Source organism: Ranitomeya imitator, chromosome 1 (assembly GCF_032444005.1).
Source record: "Ranitomeya imitator isolate aRanImi1 chromosome 1, aRanImi1.pri, whole genome shotgun sequence".
NCBI lineage: Eukaryota > Metazoa > Chordata > Amphibia > Anura > Dendrobatidae > Ranitomeya > Ranitomeya imitator.
The window spans coordinates 568,131,370-568,148,587 of NC_091282.1; the positions used below are offsets into that span (position 1 = coordinate 568,131,370).

The following is a 17,218-nucleotide window of genomic DNA, read 5'->3' on the forward strand; positions in this document are numbered from 1 at the left end:
GCATGGACGATGCGCTCTTTAACATGCTGGTGGAGGGCTGGGATGGCTTTTCTCGAAAAGAAGTGTCGACTGGGTTGCTCGTAGCGTGGTTCAGTGTAGTCCATCAGGGCTTTGAAAGCTTCGCTTTCAACTAACCGGTAGGGCATCATCTCTAGCGAGATTAGTCTAGCTATGTGGGCATTCAAACCCTGTGTACGCGGATACGAGGATAAGTACTTCCTTTTTCTAACCAGAGTCTCATGTAGGGTGAGCTGGACTGGGAGCTGGAGATCGTGGAACTAGCGGGTGTGCCGGTGGACATGGCAGACTGAGAGACAATTGGAGACGGTATTGTTTCCGCCGGTGCCCTAGATGCAGTGTTTCCTACTACGAAACTGGTGATTCCCTGACCCTGACTGCTTTGGCCTGGCAAAGAAACCTGCACAGATACTGCAGGTGGTGCGGAAAATGGTAGCCTTACAGTGACGGCAGGGATGTAGCGTTGCTGACTAGCTTCATTGGCCGAGGGTGCTACAACCTTAAGGGACGTTTGGAAGTTAGTCCAGGCTTGCAAATGCATGGTGGTTAAATGTCTATGCATGCAACATGTATTGAGACTTTTCAGATTCTGACCTCTGCTTAAGGTAGTTGAACATTTTTGACAGATGACTTTGCGCTGATCAATTGGATGTTGTTTAACAAAATGCCAGACTGCACTCTTTCGAGCCTCGGATCCCTTTTCAGGCATTGCAGACTGAGCTTTAACCGGATGGCCACGCTGTCCTCCAACAGGTTTTGGCTTTGCCACGCGTTTTGTCCCATCTACGGGCCCGGCAGATGGAACCTGTTGCGATGTTGATGCCTGCTGCGGCCCCTCCTCCTCTGCTTCAGAACTACTGCCGCTTGCACCCTGTTCCCCCAATGGCTGCCAATCGGGGTCAACAACTGGGTCATCTATAACCTCCTCTTCTAGCTCGTGCGCAACTTCGTCTGTGTCACCGTGTAAGTCGGTGGTATAGCGTTCGTGACAGGGCAACATAGTCTCATCAGGGTCTGATTCTGGATCAGTACCCTGCGAGGGCAATGTTGTGGTCTGAGTCAAAGGACCAGCATAGTAGTCTGGCTGTGGCTGTGCATCAGTGCACTCCATGTCAGATTCAACTTGTAATGGGCATGGCCTGTTAACTGTTTCACTTTCTAAGCCAGGGACGGTATGTGTAAAGAGCTCCATGGAGTAACCCATTGTGTCGCCTGCTGCATCCTTCTCTGTTGTTGTTTTTGCTGAAGAGGACAAGGAAGCGACTTGTCCCTGACCGTGAACATCCACTAACGACGCGCTGCTTTTACATTTACCAGTTTCAAAAGAGGAGGCAAAAGAGCTAGAGGCTGAGTCAGCAAGGTAAGCCAAAACTTGCTCTTGCTGCTCCGGCTTTAAAAGCGGTTTTCCTACTCCCAGAAAAGGGAGCGTTCGAGGCCTTGTGTAGCCAGACGACGAACCTGGCTCCACAGCTCCAGACTTAGGTGCAATATTTTTTTTCCCACGACCACCTGATGCTCCACTACCACTACCATCATTACCAGCTGACAATGAACGCCCACGGCCACGACCTCTTCCACCAGACTTCCTCATTGTTTTAGAAATGTAACCAAAGTAACGGTATTTGTTGCTGTCAAACAACTTACACGGTGAGCTATAACTTCAGTATGATTTAGATATCCCTTTACAGGTGGGTGAGACCGCAAGGAAAATCAGGCACAATGTTACACACTCTGTTTTCGGTGGCACCAAATGAGAGAGATGCCACACACGCAGGACTGTCACTCAGGCACAAATGTCAATATTAATCTCCCACTTTTTTTTTTCAGTGAGAATTTAGAAAACAAATTAAAAAAAAATAGGCTTTCTATGGCCCACTATTTGAGAGAGAGATGGCACACCCAGGAGTCAAGACTGGCACACAAGCAGAAAGGCCAATATTAATCTCCCACTGATTTTTTTTTAATTTTTTCAGGGAGAATTTAGAAACCAAATAAAAAAAATTGATTTTTTCAGGGAGAATTTAGAAACCAAATAAAAAAAATAATAGGCTTTCTATGGCCCACTATTTGAGAGAGAGAGATGGCACACCCAGGCGTCAGGACTGGCACACAAGCTGAAAGGCCAATATTAATCTCCCACTGATTTTTTTTTATTTTTTCAGGGAGAATTTAGAAACCAAATAAAAAAAATAGGCTTTCTATGGCCCACTATTTGAGAGAGAGAGATGGCACACCCAGGAGTCAGGAGTGGCACACAAGCAGAAAGGCCAATATTAATCTCCCACTTATTTTTTTTTATTTTTTCAGTGAGAATTTAGAAAACAAATAAAAAAAAAATAGGCTTTCTATGGCCCACTATTTGAGAGAGAGAGATGGCACACCCAGGAGTCAAGACTGGCACACAAGCAGAAAGGCCAATATTAATCTCCCACTGATTTTTTTTTATTTTTTCAGGGAGAATTTAGAAACCAAATAAAAAAAATTGTTTTTTTTCAGGGAGAATTTAGAAACCAAATAAAAAAAATTGTTTTTTTTCAGGGAGAATTTAGAAACCAAATTAAAAAAAAAATAGGCTTTCTATGGCCCACTATTTGAGAGAGAGAGATGGCACAACCAGGAGTCAGGACTGGCACACAAGCTGAAAGGCCAATATTAATCTCCCACTGATTTTTTTTTATTTTTTCAGGGAGAATTTAGAAACCAAATAAAAAAAATTGATTTTTTCAGGGAGAATTTAGAAACCAAATAAAAAATAAAAAAAATAGGCTTTCTATGGAACACTATTTGAGAGAGAGAGATGGCACACCCAGGAGTCAGGACTGGCACACAAGCTGAAAGGCCAATATTAATCTCCCACTGATTTTTTTTTTTATTTTTTCAGGGAGAATTTAGAAACCAAATTAAAAAAAAATAGGCTTTCTATAGCCCACTATTTGAGAGAGAGAGATGGTACACCCAGGAGTCAGGACTGGCACACAAGCTGAAAGGCCAATATTAATCTCCCACTGATTTTTTTTTATTTTTTCAGGGAGAATTTAGAAACCAAATAAAAAAAAAATAGGCTTTCTATGGCCCACTATTTGAGAGAGATGGCACACCCAGGAGTCAGGACTGGCACACAAGCCGAAAGGCCAATATTAATCTCCCACTGATTTTTTTTTATTTTTTCAGGGAGAATTTAGAAACCAAATTAAAAAAAAACAATAAATAGGCTTTCTATGGCCCACTATTTGAGAGAGAGAGATGGCACACCCAAGAGTCAGGACTGGCACACAAGCTGAAAGGCCAATATTAATCTCCCACTGATTTTTTTTTCATTTTTCCAGGGAGAATTTAGAAACCAAATAAAAAAAAAAAAAACGCTTTGTATGGCCCACTATTTGAGAGAGAGAGATGGCACACCCAGGAGTCAGGACTGGCACACAAGCTGAAAGGCCAATATTAATCTCCCACTAATTTTTTTAGATTTTTTCAGGGAGAATTTAGAAAACAAATAAAAAAAAAAAGGCTTTCTATGGCCCACTATTTGAGAGAGAGAGAGAGATGGCACACCCAGGAGTCAGGACTGGCACACAAGCTGAAAGGCCAATATTAATCTCCCACTGTTAGGACTGGCGGAGCGCACCAAGCAAGATGATATAGATGCGTTCGCAGTCCGGGGTCCACCGTGCAGGCGAAACCCGCTGCTAGTGAACGACAGACTATATGGCGGTACTAAAAGTATAAACACGTGGGTTAAACCTCACCCAACGTGAAGAAAGCGATCCTGTTAAGTCACAGGACCGCGGTACCGCACATAGAGCGCGAGCAAGTAGTCAGCGAACTTAACCCCGAAAGGGATTGAAGTCCGATTAGACCCTTGCTGGCACAACACCGCAACTGGGTGTGTAATGAACCTTATTAGTAATAAATGAGCACAAGAGTGCGTGCGATGCCGCACTGACGGACGCCACTAACCACCCAGGCTTGGGTATGGAAAGCGCAATGCAAGCGCACGGCGCCGTACTGGCAGGCACAGCTATAGGACGCTGTGATGTGTGTAACATACAGATGGATAGTCGGGCGCTAGAGTGCTACCATCATCCGCGAGCAATCAACAACTCTAGGGAGGGATATTTAGGAGCTTTCATCCATCGACATACATCCATCTACACACACACACAATAATTGTACACTAGCGCATGGCCGTGCAGTCATGCGCAGTTTATATAGTTGCAGGACAGGAAGTGGCCACAGAAACTTTGCCCTTCCAAGACCTGCCAAGAGGACCAATGGAATGCGCTGCAGAGCCTGAGCACATGACCCTCGATCTCCAACGGGAGATCTTGCCCTGGGCATGCTCAGTGTGCGCAAATAAGGACTTAGTCCCAGAGAAGTCCGCTCGTTGCTGACCAGCACTGACTTTAATGCCAGGAGCTGAAGAAGCAGCAATAACTCTCTGTACAGAGCGAGACCGAGCAAGACACTGGGACCGACGTCCCTGCTGAGCAGACTCCACTGCGGCTGGATAGGAATGGGAGACCGCAGCGGAGACGGCCCGAGATTCCCCCTGTGCAGAAGTGGGAACGTGAGACCTAACACCCACTGATTTTTTTTTATTTTTTCAGGGAGAATTTAGAAACCAAATAAAAAAAAAAAGGCTTTCTATGGCCCACTATTTGAGAGAGAGAGATGGCACACCCAGGAGTCAGGACTGGCACACAAACTGAAAGGCCAATATTAATCTCCCACTGATTTTTTTTTATTTTTTCAGGGAGAATTTAGAAACCAAATAAAAAAAACAAAAAATAGGCTTTCTATGGCCCACTATTTGAGAGAGAGAGATGGCACACCCAGGAGTCAGGACTGGCACACAAGCTGAAAGGCCAATATTAATCTCCCACTAATTTTTTTTTATTTTTTCAGGGAGAATTTAGAAAACAAATAAATAAAAAAATAGGCTTTTTATGGCCCACAATTTGAGAGAGAGAGATGGCACACCCAGGAGTCAGGACTGGCACACAAGCTGAAAGGCCAATATTAATCTCCCACTGATTTTTTTTTATTTTTCCAGGGAGAATTTAGAAACCAAATAAAAAAAATACGCTTTGTATGGCCCACTATTTGAGAGAGAGAGATGGCACACCCAGGAGTCAGGACTGGCACACAAGCTGAAAGGCCAATATTAATCTCCCACGGTTTTTTGTTATTTTTTCAGGGAGAATTTAGAAACCAAATGTAAAAAAAAAAAAATAAATAGGCTTTCTATGGCCCACTATTTGAGAGAGAGATGGCACACTCAGGACTTGCACACAAGCCCAAAGGCCAATATTAATCTCCCACTGTTTTTTTTCTTCAGGGAGAATTTATAAACCCCTGACCCAAAAAAAACAGAAAAATAAAAAGGCTTTCTATGGCCCACTATGTGAGAGAGATGGCACACACAGGGATGGCACTCTAGCAGAAATGCCAATCTTAATCTCCCACAACTTATTTTTTTTGGGAGAATTAAAAAAAAAAAAAAAAAAGGGACTGTCTTACAATTACTATCTCCCTGCAGTAATCTCAGCCAGGTATGGCAGGCAGCAATAAAGAGTGGACTGATGCACAAATTAAATCAAAAGTGTGGACAAACAAAAAAGACAGCTGTGCAGAAAGGAAGTAACAACAGGATTTGTGCTTTGAAAAAAGCAGTTGGTTTGCACAGCAGCGTACAAACAGCAATGCAGCTATCAGGGAGCCTTCTAGGGCAGCCCAATGAGCTACAGTGCTGAGGGAAAAAAAATGTAGCTTCCACTGTCCCTGCAAACAAAAGGTGGTGTTGGACAGTGGAAATCGCTACAGCACAAGCGGTTTGATGGTTAATGGACCCTGCCTAACGCTATCCCTGCTTCTGACGAAGCGGCAGCAACCTCTCCCTATGCTCAGATCAGCAGCAGTAAGGTGGCGGTCGGCGGGAACGCCTCTTTATAGCCCCTGTGACGCTGCAGACAGCAAGCCAATCACTGCAATGCCCTTCTCTAAGATGGTGGGGACCAGGACCTATGTCATCACGCTGCCCACACTCTGCGTCCACCTTCATTGGCTGAGAAATGGCGCTTTTAGCGTCATTGAAACGCGACTTTGGCGCGAAAGTCGCGTACCGCATGGCCGACCCCACACAGGGGTCGGGTCGGGTTTCATGAAACCCGACTTTGCCAAAAGTCGGCGACTTTTGAAAATGAACGATCCGTTTCGCTCAACCCTACTGTGTGGTAATGGGTTCCAGGTTGCTTCACGTTTGATTCTTCTCAAACCTTTGGCAGGTAACGAGTGTCTTTTTTCCTCAACATGTTTTTGCAACCCTGTTGACTATTTGCAACAAACTTTTGATTGTTCTGTGGTTACCCCCAAAAATATCTTAGCAATTTCTAGTGTGCTACATCCCTCTGAAAGATTTTATCAATTGTCACATTTCAGAGTCATTTAAGTCTCTTTTTGGATGATTTTGCATGAGGAAAACAAGCTGCCTACCTGGTAATTCTGCACACCTTGATAAATGGTGATGATATCCTTAAGCCACAACCTCCCCCATTTAACAAATCACCTGATCTGCTTCATTCAATAAGTATTCAAGTTTACACAGTTTGGGGTTGGAAAATATACATATAAATTATGATCTTGTCAAAATATTAATCTAATAATTGTGCACATAATATAGTCAGGTACACAACATGAATAATTCATCTGCATTTCCAATACAAAAACAATATAATCAACCCTCTCAATCCTTGTGGCCATGCAATTTTCACATTGGTATGTACTATGATTAAAGTAACAACTGAAACATACTGTCTCCATCCATATCATCATCACAGACATCTCCCTTGCCATCCTGGTCAGTGTCTCTTTGGTCATCATTCTTGATGTTGCGACAGTTATCACAGGAATCACCAAAGTTGTCTTGATCTCCATTTCTTTGATCCACATTATGAACATAAACACAGTTATCCTACAAAAGAAACCATATTCATTCATCAGTTTTCACAATATGCTGTTTTGAGATAGAAATTTGTGCTTTCATGTCAATCAACGAATCAGTGTACTAAGTGCAAGAGAATAGTGTTATTCCTTGAGATCAATGACACATCTTTTTTACCCATAAAAATGTATCCCATCAAGATATCTGTACTGAAGCTCCCGAGTCCTAACCTTTAGGCCATAGACACTGGGTAAGGTGTTAAAACATTTCATAAATCTAATATATGAAAATTTCCTCACCTGGATTTATGTAACACATTTATTGATATACACTTTAGAATTTGAAGCATATATAAAAATGTGAAGTTATATTAACGATCTTTTATATGTCCAATGTTTAACATGTGATACAATTATCTGGCAAACCTGTTCATTTGGAATACCATCACCATCAGAGTCATCATCACAAGCATCCCCAATTCCATCTTTATCAGCATCTTCCTGACCAGAATTAGGTACTGTCACACAATTGTCCTGGAAAAGGAAAAACAAAATCAGCTCATTAAAAAAATATACTGTAGGGTAGATTTCCAGGGTATTTGAAAAATGAAATCTAAAAGAAGACTCTTTATTAGGGAAATTATTATTATTAGAAATCAAGATACAGTAAGTTCTTGATAAGTTCATCCGGCTGAACTTATCTTGATTTCTACCCACACTACTCTGAGTGTTAGCCCATGTAAATGTATATAGATGATCTGGCTGGATTTATCTAGAAGTATATCTATACTGTGCTAAGGATCTCGGGGCCGCTGTGAATGACTATCCAGTTGTTATATACTTATCGCCATATGTGTGTGTACATAGCGTGTTGCTTTTAGGGAACTAGGTAATCCCTAGCATAGTAGTTATCTGTTTAGTGCTAGAGGACCCTTTAGTGTGTGGGCAGTGGCTTACATTAGTGGCTGCAGGGCTTTGTAGGGCCCATAGGGAGAGTCATCGTGGAGCGGGGGCGCCGTAACGCTCCCCCCTAGGGCGTCTACCTCCCCAGCCAGGCAGGGGCAGTATAGGTGCCTTTAATAGGGTGTTCTAGGTTTCCCCATTAGTTTTATTTTATTCATTTTGAGCACATTTTTTTTGTTTGTTGGTTTTCAATTTGTGTTGGTTACTGTAGGTGGGTTTGTTTGCCTTGTTTTTAATAAAAATAATTTTATACTGTGGTTTTTTCATATGATTTTTCAGTTCTCCAAGATGATAAAGACTTAACAAAGATGGTGAGTGGCGATGACATCATAGTCTGCACAATGATCCTGCTTCTGTGCCTGCTTAAGCAGTCACTGCTCACAATTAAAGATGAAGCTTTGCATGCGGACCAGCTGGACACAGAGGAATACATGAGACAGGGAGATATTACCCAGCCCAGCCTTATCTTATCTGCTCAGTGCAGATTGGGTAACAATGAGGTGGTGGAGGGTGGGGAAAAGGAGCTGGTTGATAGCACAAAAGAGGCTAGTACCCATACAAGCTTCATACTGTCTCTCCTACAAGTATTGTTTGAGGATGGGAATGAGGAGGAAGAGGAGAAGATAGAGAGTCGTCATTATGGCGGAGACATGGAAGTGTTGGCTGTAGGGACCTTGGCACATATGGCAGACTTTATGTACCGCTGCTTTTCCCATGATCCTAGCATTACATTCATCTTGGCCAAAAAAGACTACTGGTTGTTCACCCTGCTAAACTCACACTACAAGGAGAACTTTGCATCTCTCCTTCCTGAGGAGAAGTATTTTAAATTGATGCTATACCAGAAGACCATTGTGGAAAATATGTTGAAAAATTCCCATCAGACATCACTAGCGGTATAGGGGGCAAGTGCCTCCTTGCATGAGGCAATGGAGACACACAGCAGAGTCAAGGATACACTGTGAAAAGCTTGGGTCAATTTCATGACACTAGGCCAGAGTCCAGAGCCTGATTACCATGTATTTGTAACAAGGAGGGAAACATTGTTAAAGATGGTCAAGCAATACCTGACCGACAAAACCAGTGTACTCCCTAGTTTCTCTGCGACCTTCAGCTATTGGGTCTCAAAGCTGAACACTTGGCATGAGCTTTCCCTCTATGCCTTTAAGGTGTTGTGGTAGCATCTTGTCCGATTCGGTTTTTATTGCCATCGGAGAGGTCATAAGAGACAGACGCTTTCACCTGTCAACTGAAAGTGCTGACAGACTCACTCTGATAAAAATGAACAAAGACTGTATTAGACTCAACTTTTCCACACCAACAGATGACAGCAGCACAGAAAGTGTTTTCAATGGTCAATATTTGAATGAGTCCCACCAGTTGTTCTATGGCCTATGAATGACTGGATGACCCTGGATGTGCAAAGCCTTTATGAATGTAGAAGTACCACAACCAGCCTCTGATCCCTATCTAACTCTTCTAACTCACCTCTACCTCTTTCTGACCACAACCTACTCACATTCTCTTCCCTTTCCTCTCCAGGTCCACAAACCCAACCCCACAAACTTGCACACCCTCGCAGAAAAGTCAAACACCTCGATCTACACTCACTCTCTGAATCCCTTCTCCCTCTTACAGACATAAGTTTCCTACACAATGCGGATGCCGCTGCATATAACAACACAATAGCTGCAGCCCTCTGACACATACCAAAGCATGCAAAATCAACAGACAACCCAGGCACACCAGCCTGACCAAAGAACTGAGGTGGGCTTCCAGGGTTGCTGAGCCAAGATGGAAAAGATCACACTCCAACGAGGACTTCATCGCATTTAAACAGTCCCTCACTACTTTGAAGGCCACACTTGCCACAGTAAAACAAACCTACTTCTCATCTCATCCCTGTCTCACAACCCTAAACAGCCTTCAATTCTCTCCTCGGTTCCCCAGCACTTCCACCCACTCCACTTATCTCAGCTGAAGACTTTGCTTCATTCTTCAAACAGAAGATTGATAACATCAGAGAAAGCTTTGGCCTACAATCCCCAGCTTCACTCAACCTAACTACTCAGCCCTCCTCCTCCAAAACCAGCTTCTCCTTCATTACAGAAGATTAGTGATGAGTGAGCAATAAAATGCTCGGGTGCTCGTTGCTCGGGTCAAGCAATTTGTAATACTCGGGTACTCGGACAGAACAACGAGCCCAATGTAAGCCTATGGGAAACCCAAGCAGTTTTACCGCGATCCCCCGGGGTCTTTTTAAGGTCTAAAAACATCTGCAAATGATGGAAACACTGTTCAGATGACTTGGGAACATCATGGCAAATGTCCCTGGAAGCATTTCTGACACCTAGGTTGCAGCTGTAAACATTGTTGTCAGAGTTTCACACTATTTTTACAGGTGCACCAAAAAACATACAAAACCGAAACCAAAATGGATTTTGCTGGGAAATATGTTCAGGAACATCCTTTCCAGGGTAATGACTTTTATATAAGGCAAAATAATTAACCCCAAACAAAAATATTCCTCCACCATTTGAGCTATGTTCACACGCAGCATTTTGATGCGTTTTTCAACTTTAGCATTGCTTTCAACCAATACAAATGCATTCACTGGGTCTGGGAAATGTCATTGTAACATTTAACAACCCTAGCTGGCCACATGGTGTTTGACACATAAGCAGACACATCTTGTTTCATTTATGAAGGAGGGACACTTAAAGTCACAGAGCCTATTTCTAGAGGGGCATCAGACGGCATTAATATTCTTAAAGGGCCATTATTAAAGCGTGGGTCTCCTACTGTTTGCTTATGCATTGAATGCAAGGCCTGCCCTGCACCAAATTTATATGCACCTCAATAACCCTTTCAGCAGATGTACTTGAGGGCCAAATGACAAATTGTTCCCATTAGAAGAAAGTGTGTCTCCCATACTGTTTGCTTTTACATTGAATGCAAGCCATGGCCTGCCCCAAAGTTGCATGCACCTCAATAACCCTTTGAACCAGGGTACTGGATGGCCACAGGAAAACCCATTTAACATTATTTATTTGTTACTCCCATAGTGTTTGCCTATGCAGTGAATGCAAGGCCTGCCAAAAATTAGGAGGCACCCCCAATAACCCTTGGAAGAGATGTAGAGGTGGGTATTCTGAAAACAATGTTCCCATTTTTAGGAAGTGGGTCTCCCATAGTGTTTGCCTATGCAGTGAATGCAAGGCCTGCCAAAAATTGAGAGGCACCCCAATAACCCTTGGAAGAGATGTAGAGGTGGGCCTCCTGAAAACAATGTTCCCATTATTAGGAAGTGGGTCTCCCATAGTGTTTGCCTATGCAGTGAATGCAAGGCCTTCCTGTCCTCAAGCCATCCCTGCTGAAAAGAAGGTATGATAGTTGTGTTTGAAGTACCATCTATAGGGCATGAAAGTAGCTACTGTTCTTCCTCCTCCTCCTCTTCTTCATTGTCAACCAATCCACATTGGGATGACATGAGGCTGGGCTGTGTGTAATCACCCTGTATGGTTCCTTGCTCCATGTCCTCCTGCTCTGCCTGCAATGCATCCTTTTTCATTGTGAACAGAGAGCTTTTTAGAATGCAGAGAAGCGGGATGGTCACGCTATTTATGGTGTCATCACCGCTCACCATCTTGGTGGATTCCTCAAAGTTTTGCAGTATGGTACATATGTCTGACATCCATGTCCACTCCTGAGTTCTAATGTGTGGAGTATGAACTGAATAACGACGGCCTTGTCGATGCTGGTAGTCAACAACTGCCCTCTACTGCTCACAAATCCTTTCCAACATATGCAGTGTAGAGTTCCAACGTGTGGGGACATCACACACCAGTCAGTGAGCCGGAAGCTGCAAACACTGCTGAAGCACAGCAAGGGCGGCTGAAGCTGTAGCTGACTTTCTAAAATGGGCACACAGGCGACGTGCTTTCACAAACAGATCCGGCAGCTCCGGGTAGGTTTTGAGAAACTGCTGAATCATGAGGTTAAGCACATGGGCCAGGCTTAGCACCTGTGTGAGCCCATCTCACCTCAGAGCCACCACCAGGTTCCGGCCATTGTCACATACGACCATGCCTGGCTGTAGGTTCAGCGGTGTCAGCGACAGATCTGCCTGCTCTTTCAGAGCTGTCCACAACTCTTCACTAGGGTTGAGCGACTTTTACTTTTTTAGGGTCGAGTTGGGTTTCGCGAAACCCGACTATCTCAAAAGTCGAGTCGAGTGAAATCGGCCGATTATGGCGAAAAGTAGGGGATCAACCGAAACATGAAACCCAATGCAAAGTCAATGGGAAATCTAACTTTTTTTCTCTCTCTCTCTCTCTCTCGCACAAGCGACTAGATGGCGATAGGCGTCCACACCCTTAAGACCTATGTCGTCATTCTGCCCACGCATCTTCATTGGCTGAAAAAATGGCGCCAAACGCATCATACGAAACGTAACTTTGGCGCAAAGATCGCCGACCGCATGGCCGATCCCACACTAGGATCGGGTCGGGTTTCATGAAACTTTTGAATTTGTCCGATCCGTTTCGCTCAAGCCTACTCTTCACCATTGTGCGGTTTGTCACCTAAGTATATTAGCTGCTGCAGTGCTTCCAGCTTGTGACTGATGTGCTACTTTTGGAGATGGAGGCTGAAGAGTAGGAGAAGGATTAGGTGCAGGAGGTGTAGACTGTGGGGGCAACACAGACTGACGTAGGGCCCACAATCCTCAGGGTTGGGAGGACGTTCACCATCCCAAGGGCTGACTGGGTCTCGGCTTCCAGTGTGCCGTCAGTGAGATGTACCATCCCTGCCCACAAGCACTTGTCCATGTGTCCTTGGTTAGGTGGACTTTCCCAGTAACAGCATCGTTGAAGGTAAGGGTAATGTTGTGGGACACATGCTTGTGTAATGCCGGGATGGCACACCGGAAGAAATAGTGGTGGCTGGGAACCGAATACCTTGGGATGGCTGCCACCATCAGGTTGCAGAAAGCTTCCACCTCAACAAGCCTTAAAGGCTACTTTTCGAGCGCTAGCAGATGAGAAATGAGTGAATTTAGTACTGTGGCCTGTGGGGCGTTGAATGCGTACTTCCACTAGCATTCCAATAACTGTGGTATGGACAGGCTGTGCTGGGACAAGGCTGTGCTGGGACAAGGACATGGATGTGCTTGATGATGATGCTAGTTGAGTGTGGATAACGACAGGTGCAGGGAAGGAGGCATCTCTGCACGCACCGTGGACAGGTGATTGGCTTTCACGCACAACAGTGAAAGAAGCAGTGGTGTTACCCGCAGACACTGTTCCTGGTGCCTGTGGTTCGGCCCACAAACACGGGTGCTTTGCTGCCATGTGTCTGATCATTCTGGTGGTGGTCAGGCTGGTAGTTTTGCTACCCCTGATGATGCAGGAATGGCAGGTATTGCAAATGGCCTGTTTGGGGTTATTGGCAGAGTCTTTAAAAAAAAAACAGATTCAGGAAGACCTTACAGTTGGACTGGCAACTTCCGCCTTCTGTCTATGGCAACCACACTGCCTCTTCCTGCCTGTTGGGGTGCTAACGCCTCCCTCCACCTCTGTGCTGCTGTCCTCACTCTGCAAGTCTTCCTGCCAGGTTGGGTCAGTTACTATATCATCTACCACCTCTTCTTCAACTTCCGCACCCTCCTGAGTTTCTGGCAATTGTGTCTCATCATTGTCCACCTCTTGTGACACGTTCCCACCGCCATTTTCTTGTGACAGTGGCTGCTCAAATATTTGGGCATCGCTGCATGGAATCTCATCTTTCCCCGCTTCAAGTGGTCCGGGCGAGAGGCCCTAATCGATAAATGGAAAAGTGAACAGCTTTTTGGAGTGTCCAAGTGTTGGATCAGTTGTCTCAGGGCACTCAGCATGGTGGGAGGATGGAGGATCAGGGTGAGTAATATGCGGTCCAGACTCACAGCTACTCAGACTTGACCATGTGGAAGACAGGGTGCTGGTGGTGGTGGCAAAGTAACTGGAAGTGTTATCCGCTAGCCAACCAACAACCTGTTCAACCTGCTCTGGCTTCAATAGTGATGTGCTGCTGCGGTCCCCTAGTAATTGGGACATGAAGGTCGAGCAACAAGATGTGTGTTTGTTGTGGCCCACTTTCAGCTTGTCCACGGCCTCGACTTCTGCATGCACCATCACCATCACGTCCACTTCACCGTCCCTTGCCATGCGCCTTGCCCATTTAAAAAAAAAAAGGTGAATGCAAGCCTCTAATCTAATGAAACAATTTGTAGAGCACAGATAGACCAGGCGTCTGATGGAGAAAACAGACTGTTAAAAATGTGGCCTGGGTTTTTTTTTTAACCCCAAAATACTGTATAGACCTAGGGTAATAGACAGCAAAAAAAGTGGAATGTAGGCCTGAAAAGCAACTATTTGTAGAGCACAGATAGACCAGGTGTCTGACGGAGATATCATATTGTTCAATATGTGGCCTGGAGCTTTTGTATTTTTTTTTACCCCAAAATACTGTATAGACCTAGGGTAACAAGCAGCAAAAACAGTGGAATATAGGCCGGAAATGCCACAATTTGTAGACCATAGATAGATCTGGCATCTGACAGAGATAGAACAATGTTAAGTATGTGGCCTGGATTTTTTTGGGCCCACTAAATTTTGTCAATAAGTAGGCTATGACACTAAAAAAAATTGTTGGAGTACCAAAATTGTAAAATATTTAGTGCAATGATATGCGATGTGTGTGGCATACAAAATACAGAGATAACTATAAGAACTGTAGCTAATTATTTTTTGGCCATCTATATATTTTTTGGTCAGCATAATGGTGTCCAAAAATGATGTAAGACACTCCAAAAAATACTACAGTACCACAAAAAGGCCAGAATTTTTGGCGCACTCAGATGTGATGCCTAGGACGGACAAAGCTGTTTTAAATTGCTGGATTTTCACGCTGTTGTATTACAATTAGTGTTGAGCATTCCGATACCGCAAGTATCGGGTATCGGCCGCGTATCGGATACCGGAATCGGAAGTTCCCAGAATTCAAACTGAACGCAGCAGCCAATGAGGAATGATTGGAAGTGTGGGCACATCCTGTTTAGCATGGTGGGCATGTAACTACTGGCAAGGCTGTGATTGGCTGCTGAAATGATGTCACTCTGCACTATAAAAAACGCTGCCGCCATTTTGCGCTCACTCTGCTGTGATTTCAGTTAGGGACAGGACGCTGTGTTCTAACTGAGGGCCAGTTGAGATAGCTAATTGCTTTATTTTCCTTTCCCAAGGCTAATTTAGCAAAACGCTGTGTGTTCTTCACTGTTCACCTTGCTCTTGCCTTGCAGCGCTGTTTTAACAGCGTTCTGCAAGGTCTCTGTGTGTGTGTGTGTGTGTTCAGCTCACTCTGTAGTCTGTGGGCAGCCATATACCCGGTTGTATTCAGCTCAGGGGGGGTTCACACTGCCTCACACAGTTGTCCTTTTTTGCTCATAGTGCAGCCTGCTGCACATTTTTTCTCAAATTTCCTATTAGTGTTTTTCCACCCGTCTCCAGCTAAATTGTGGAAAAACACTACATAGGATAACCTAGAGGGGGGTTTTTGGGCCTTGCAGCGCCGTTTACGGCTGTCTGCACGGTCTCCGTGTGAGCTCAGCTCGCCCTTTAGTCTGTGTGCAGCCATAGCCGGTTGGATTCAGCTCAGGGTTCGTTACTGCCTCATACCTTGAAAATTTTTTTCCTTTTTTTCAAATAGTGCAGCCTGTTTAAAATTAAAAAAAAAAATGTCCTATTAGTGTTTTTCCACCCGTCTCCAGCTAAATTGTGGAAAAACACTACATAGGATAACCTAGAGGGGTTTTTTTGGGCCTTGCAGCGCCGTTTACGGCTGTCTGCACGGTCTCTGTGTGAGCGCAGCTCGCCCTGTAGTCTGTGTGCAGCCATAGCCGGTTGGATTCAGCTCAGGGTGCGTTACTGCCTCATACCTTGAAAAAAAATTTCCTTTTTTTCAAATAGTGCAGCCTGTTTAAAATTTTAAAAAAAAATTTCCTATTAGTGTCTTTCCACCCGTCTCCAGCTAAATAGTGGAAAAACACTACATAGGATAACCTAGAGGAGGGTTTTTGGGCCTTGCAGTGCCGTTTACGGCTGTCTGCACGGTCCCCTTGTGAGTTAAACTTGCTCTGTAGTCCGATCTGCAGAAAAAAAAAAAGGAAAGTTCACCAAACACAACTTAACACTTGTGTAGGCCACATTTGAAAAATAATAAAGTTTAGTCCACACTTTACAACATTAGTGTTTCTTACACCTGTTAGGAGGAGCATTTCAGGAATAAGCACACTAAGGCCTTAGTACTTTTCTGCTTATCTTTATCTGTCAACCAAGATGAAGAGGGCAGGGAGTAAGGCACGTGGGCGTGGGCGCGGAGCAGGGAGAGGAGCAGGGAGAGGACGTGGTGATTCTGTGCCTGCTGCGGGCACCGGTGACTCGTCGTCACTCAGTTTCAGCAGGGAACAGTGCTTCATGCGCAGCTTTGTCGGAGAGCGCCGTGCACCGCTGCTGGGCATTCTCGGCCAACCACCCCCGAGCACAGGCTCTGAATGCAGGCATTGCCAAACTGTTGTCCCTGGAAATGCTTTCATTCAGGCTGGTGGAGACTGACAGCTTCCGTGACTTGATGGCATTGGCAGTCCCACAGTACAAGGTGCCTCAGCCGCTTTTACTTCAGCAGGCAAGCTGTCCCTGCCCTGCACAGGCATGTTGAGGGAAACATAAAACATGCGCTACTGAACGCCGTCAGTAGCAAGGTCCACCTCACCACCTATGCGTGGACCAGTCAGCATGGACAGGGGCGATACGTTTCCCTCACTGCCCATTGGGTTAATGTTGTTGAGCCAGGTTCAGATCGTGCGAGTGGCGCAGGACGTGTCCTGCCCACTCCAAGGATTGCAGGAATCCAGTCTGTACGCATTGACTCCTCCTCTTACACAAGTTCCTCAGAATCATCTCTGCAGGAGCCGTCACAGTCCACCTCCACATGGACCCGTGAACGTTTACCTATGACCGACATGAGCACAGCCGTGGCCAAATGTCAGCAGGCCGTCTTGAAACTAGTTTCATTGGGGAATCGAAGCCACACAGCGCAGGAGCTCTGGAATGCCATCAAGCAGGAGAGCGATGTGTGGTTACTGCCAGCGAATCTCCAGCCAGGCATGGTAGAGTGTGACAATGGCCGAAATCTGGTGGCAGCTTTGGCCCTTGGCAACCTCACTCACATCCCATGTCTGGCACATGTGCTCAATTTGGTTGTG

General features: G+C 45.0%; 1 protein-coding gene across 1 annotated transcript in view; it reads right to left on the bottom strand.

Moving 5' to 3' along the window:
• The window catches only part of LOC138679350 (cartilage oligomeric matrix protein-like), a 674,654-nt gene that overhangs the window by 260,382 nt on the left and 397,054 nt on the right, over positions 1-17,218 (bottom strand). Inside the window, exons 9-10 of the mRNA XM_069767792.1 lie at positions 7,384-7,491; positions 6,829-6,988 (exon numbers count right to left, since the gene is read on the bottom strand). Of these exons, the coding sequence (XP_069623893.1) occupies positions 6,829-6,988; positions 7,384-7,491 (268 nt within the window). The remainder of the gene's footprint in view (positions 1-6,828; positions 6,989-7,383; positions 7,492-17,218) is intronic.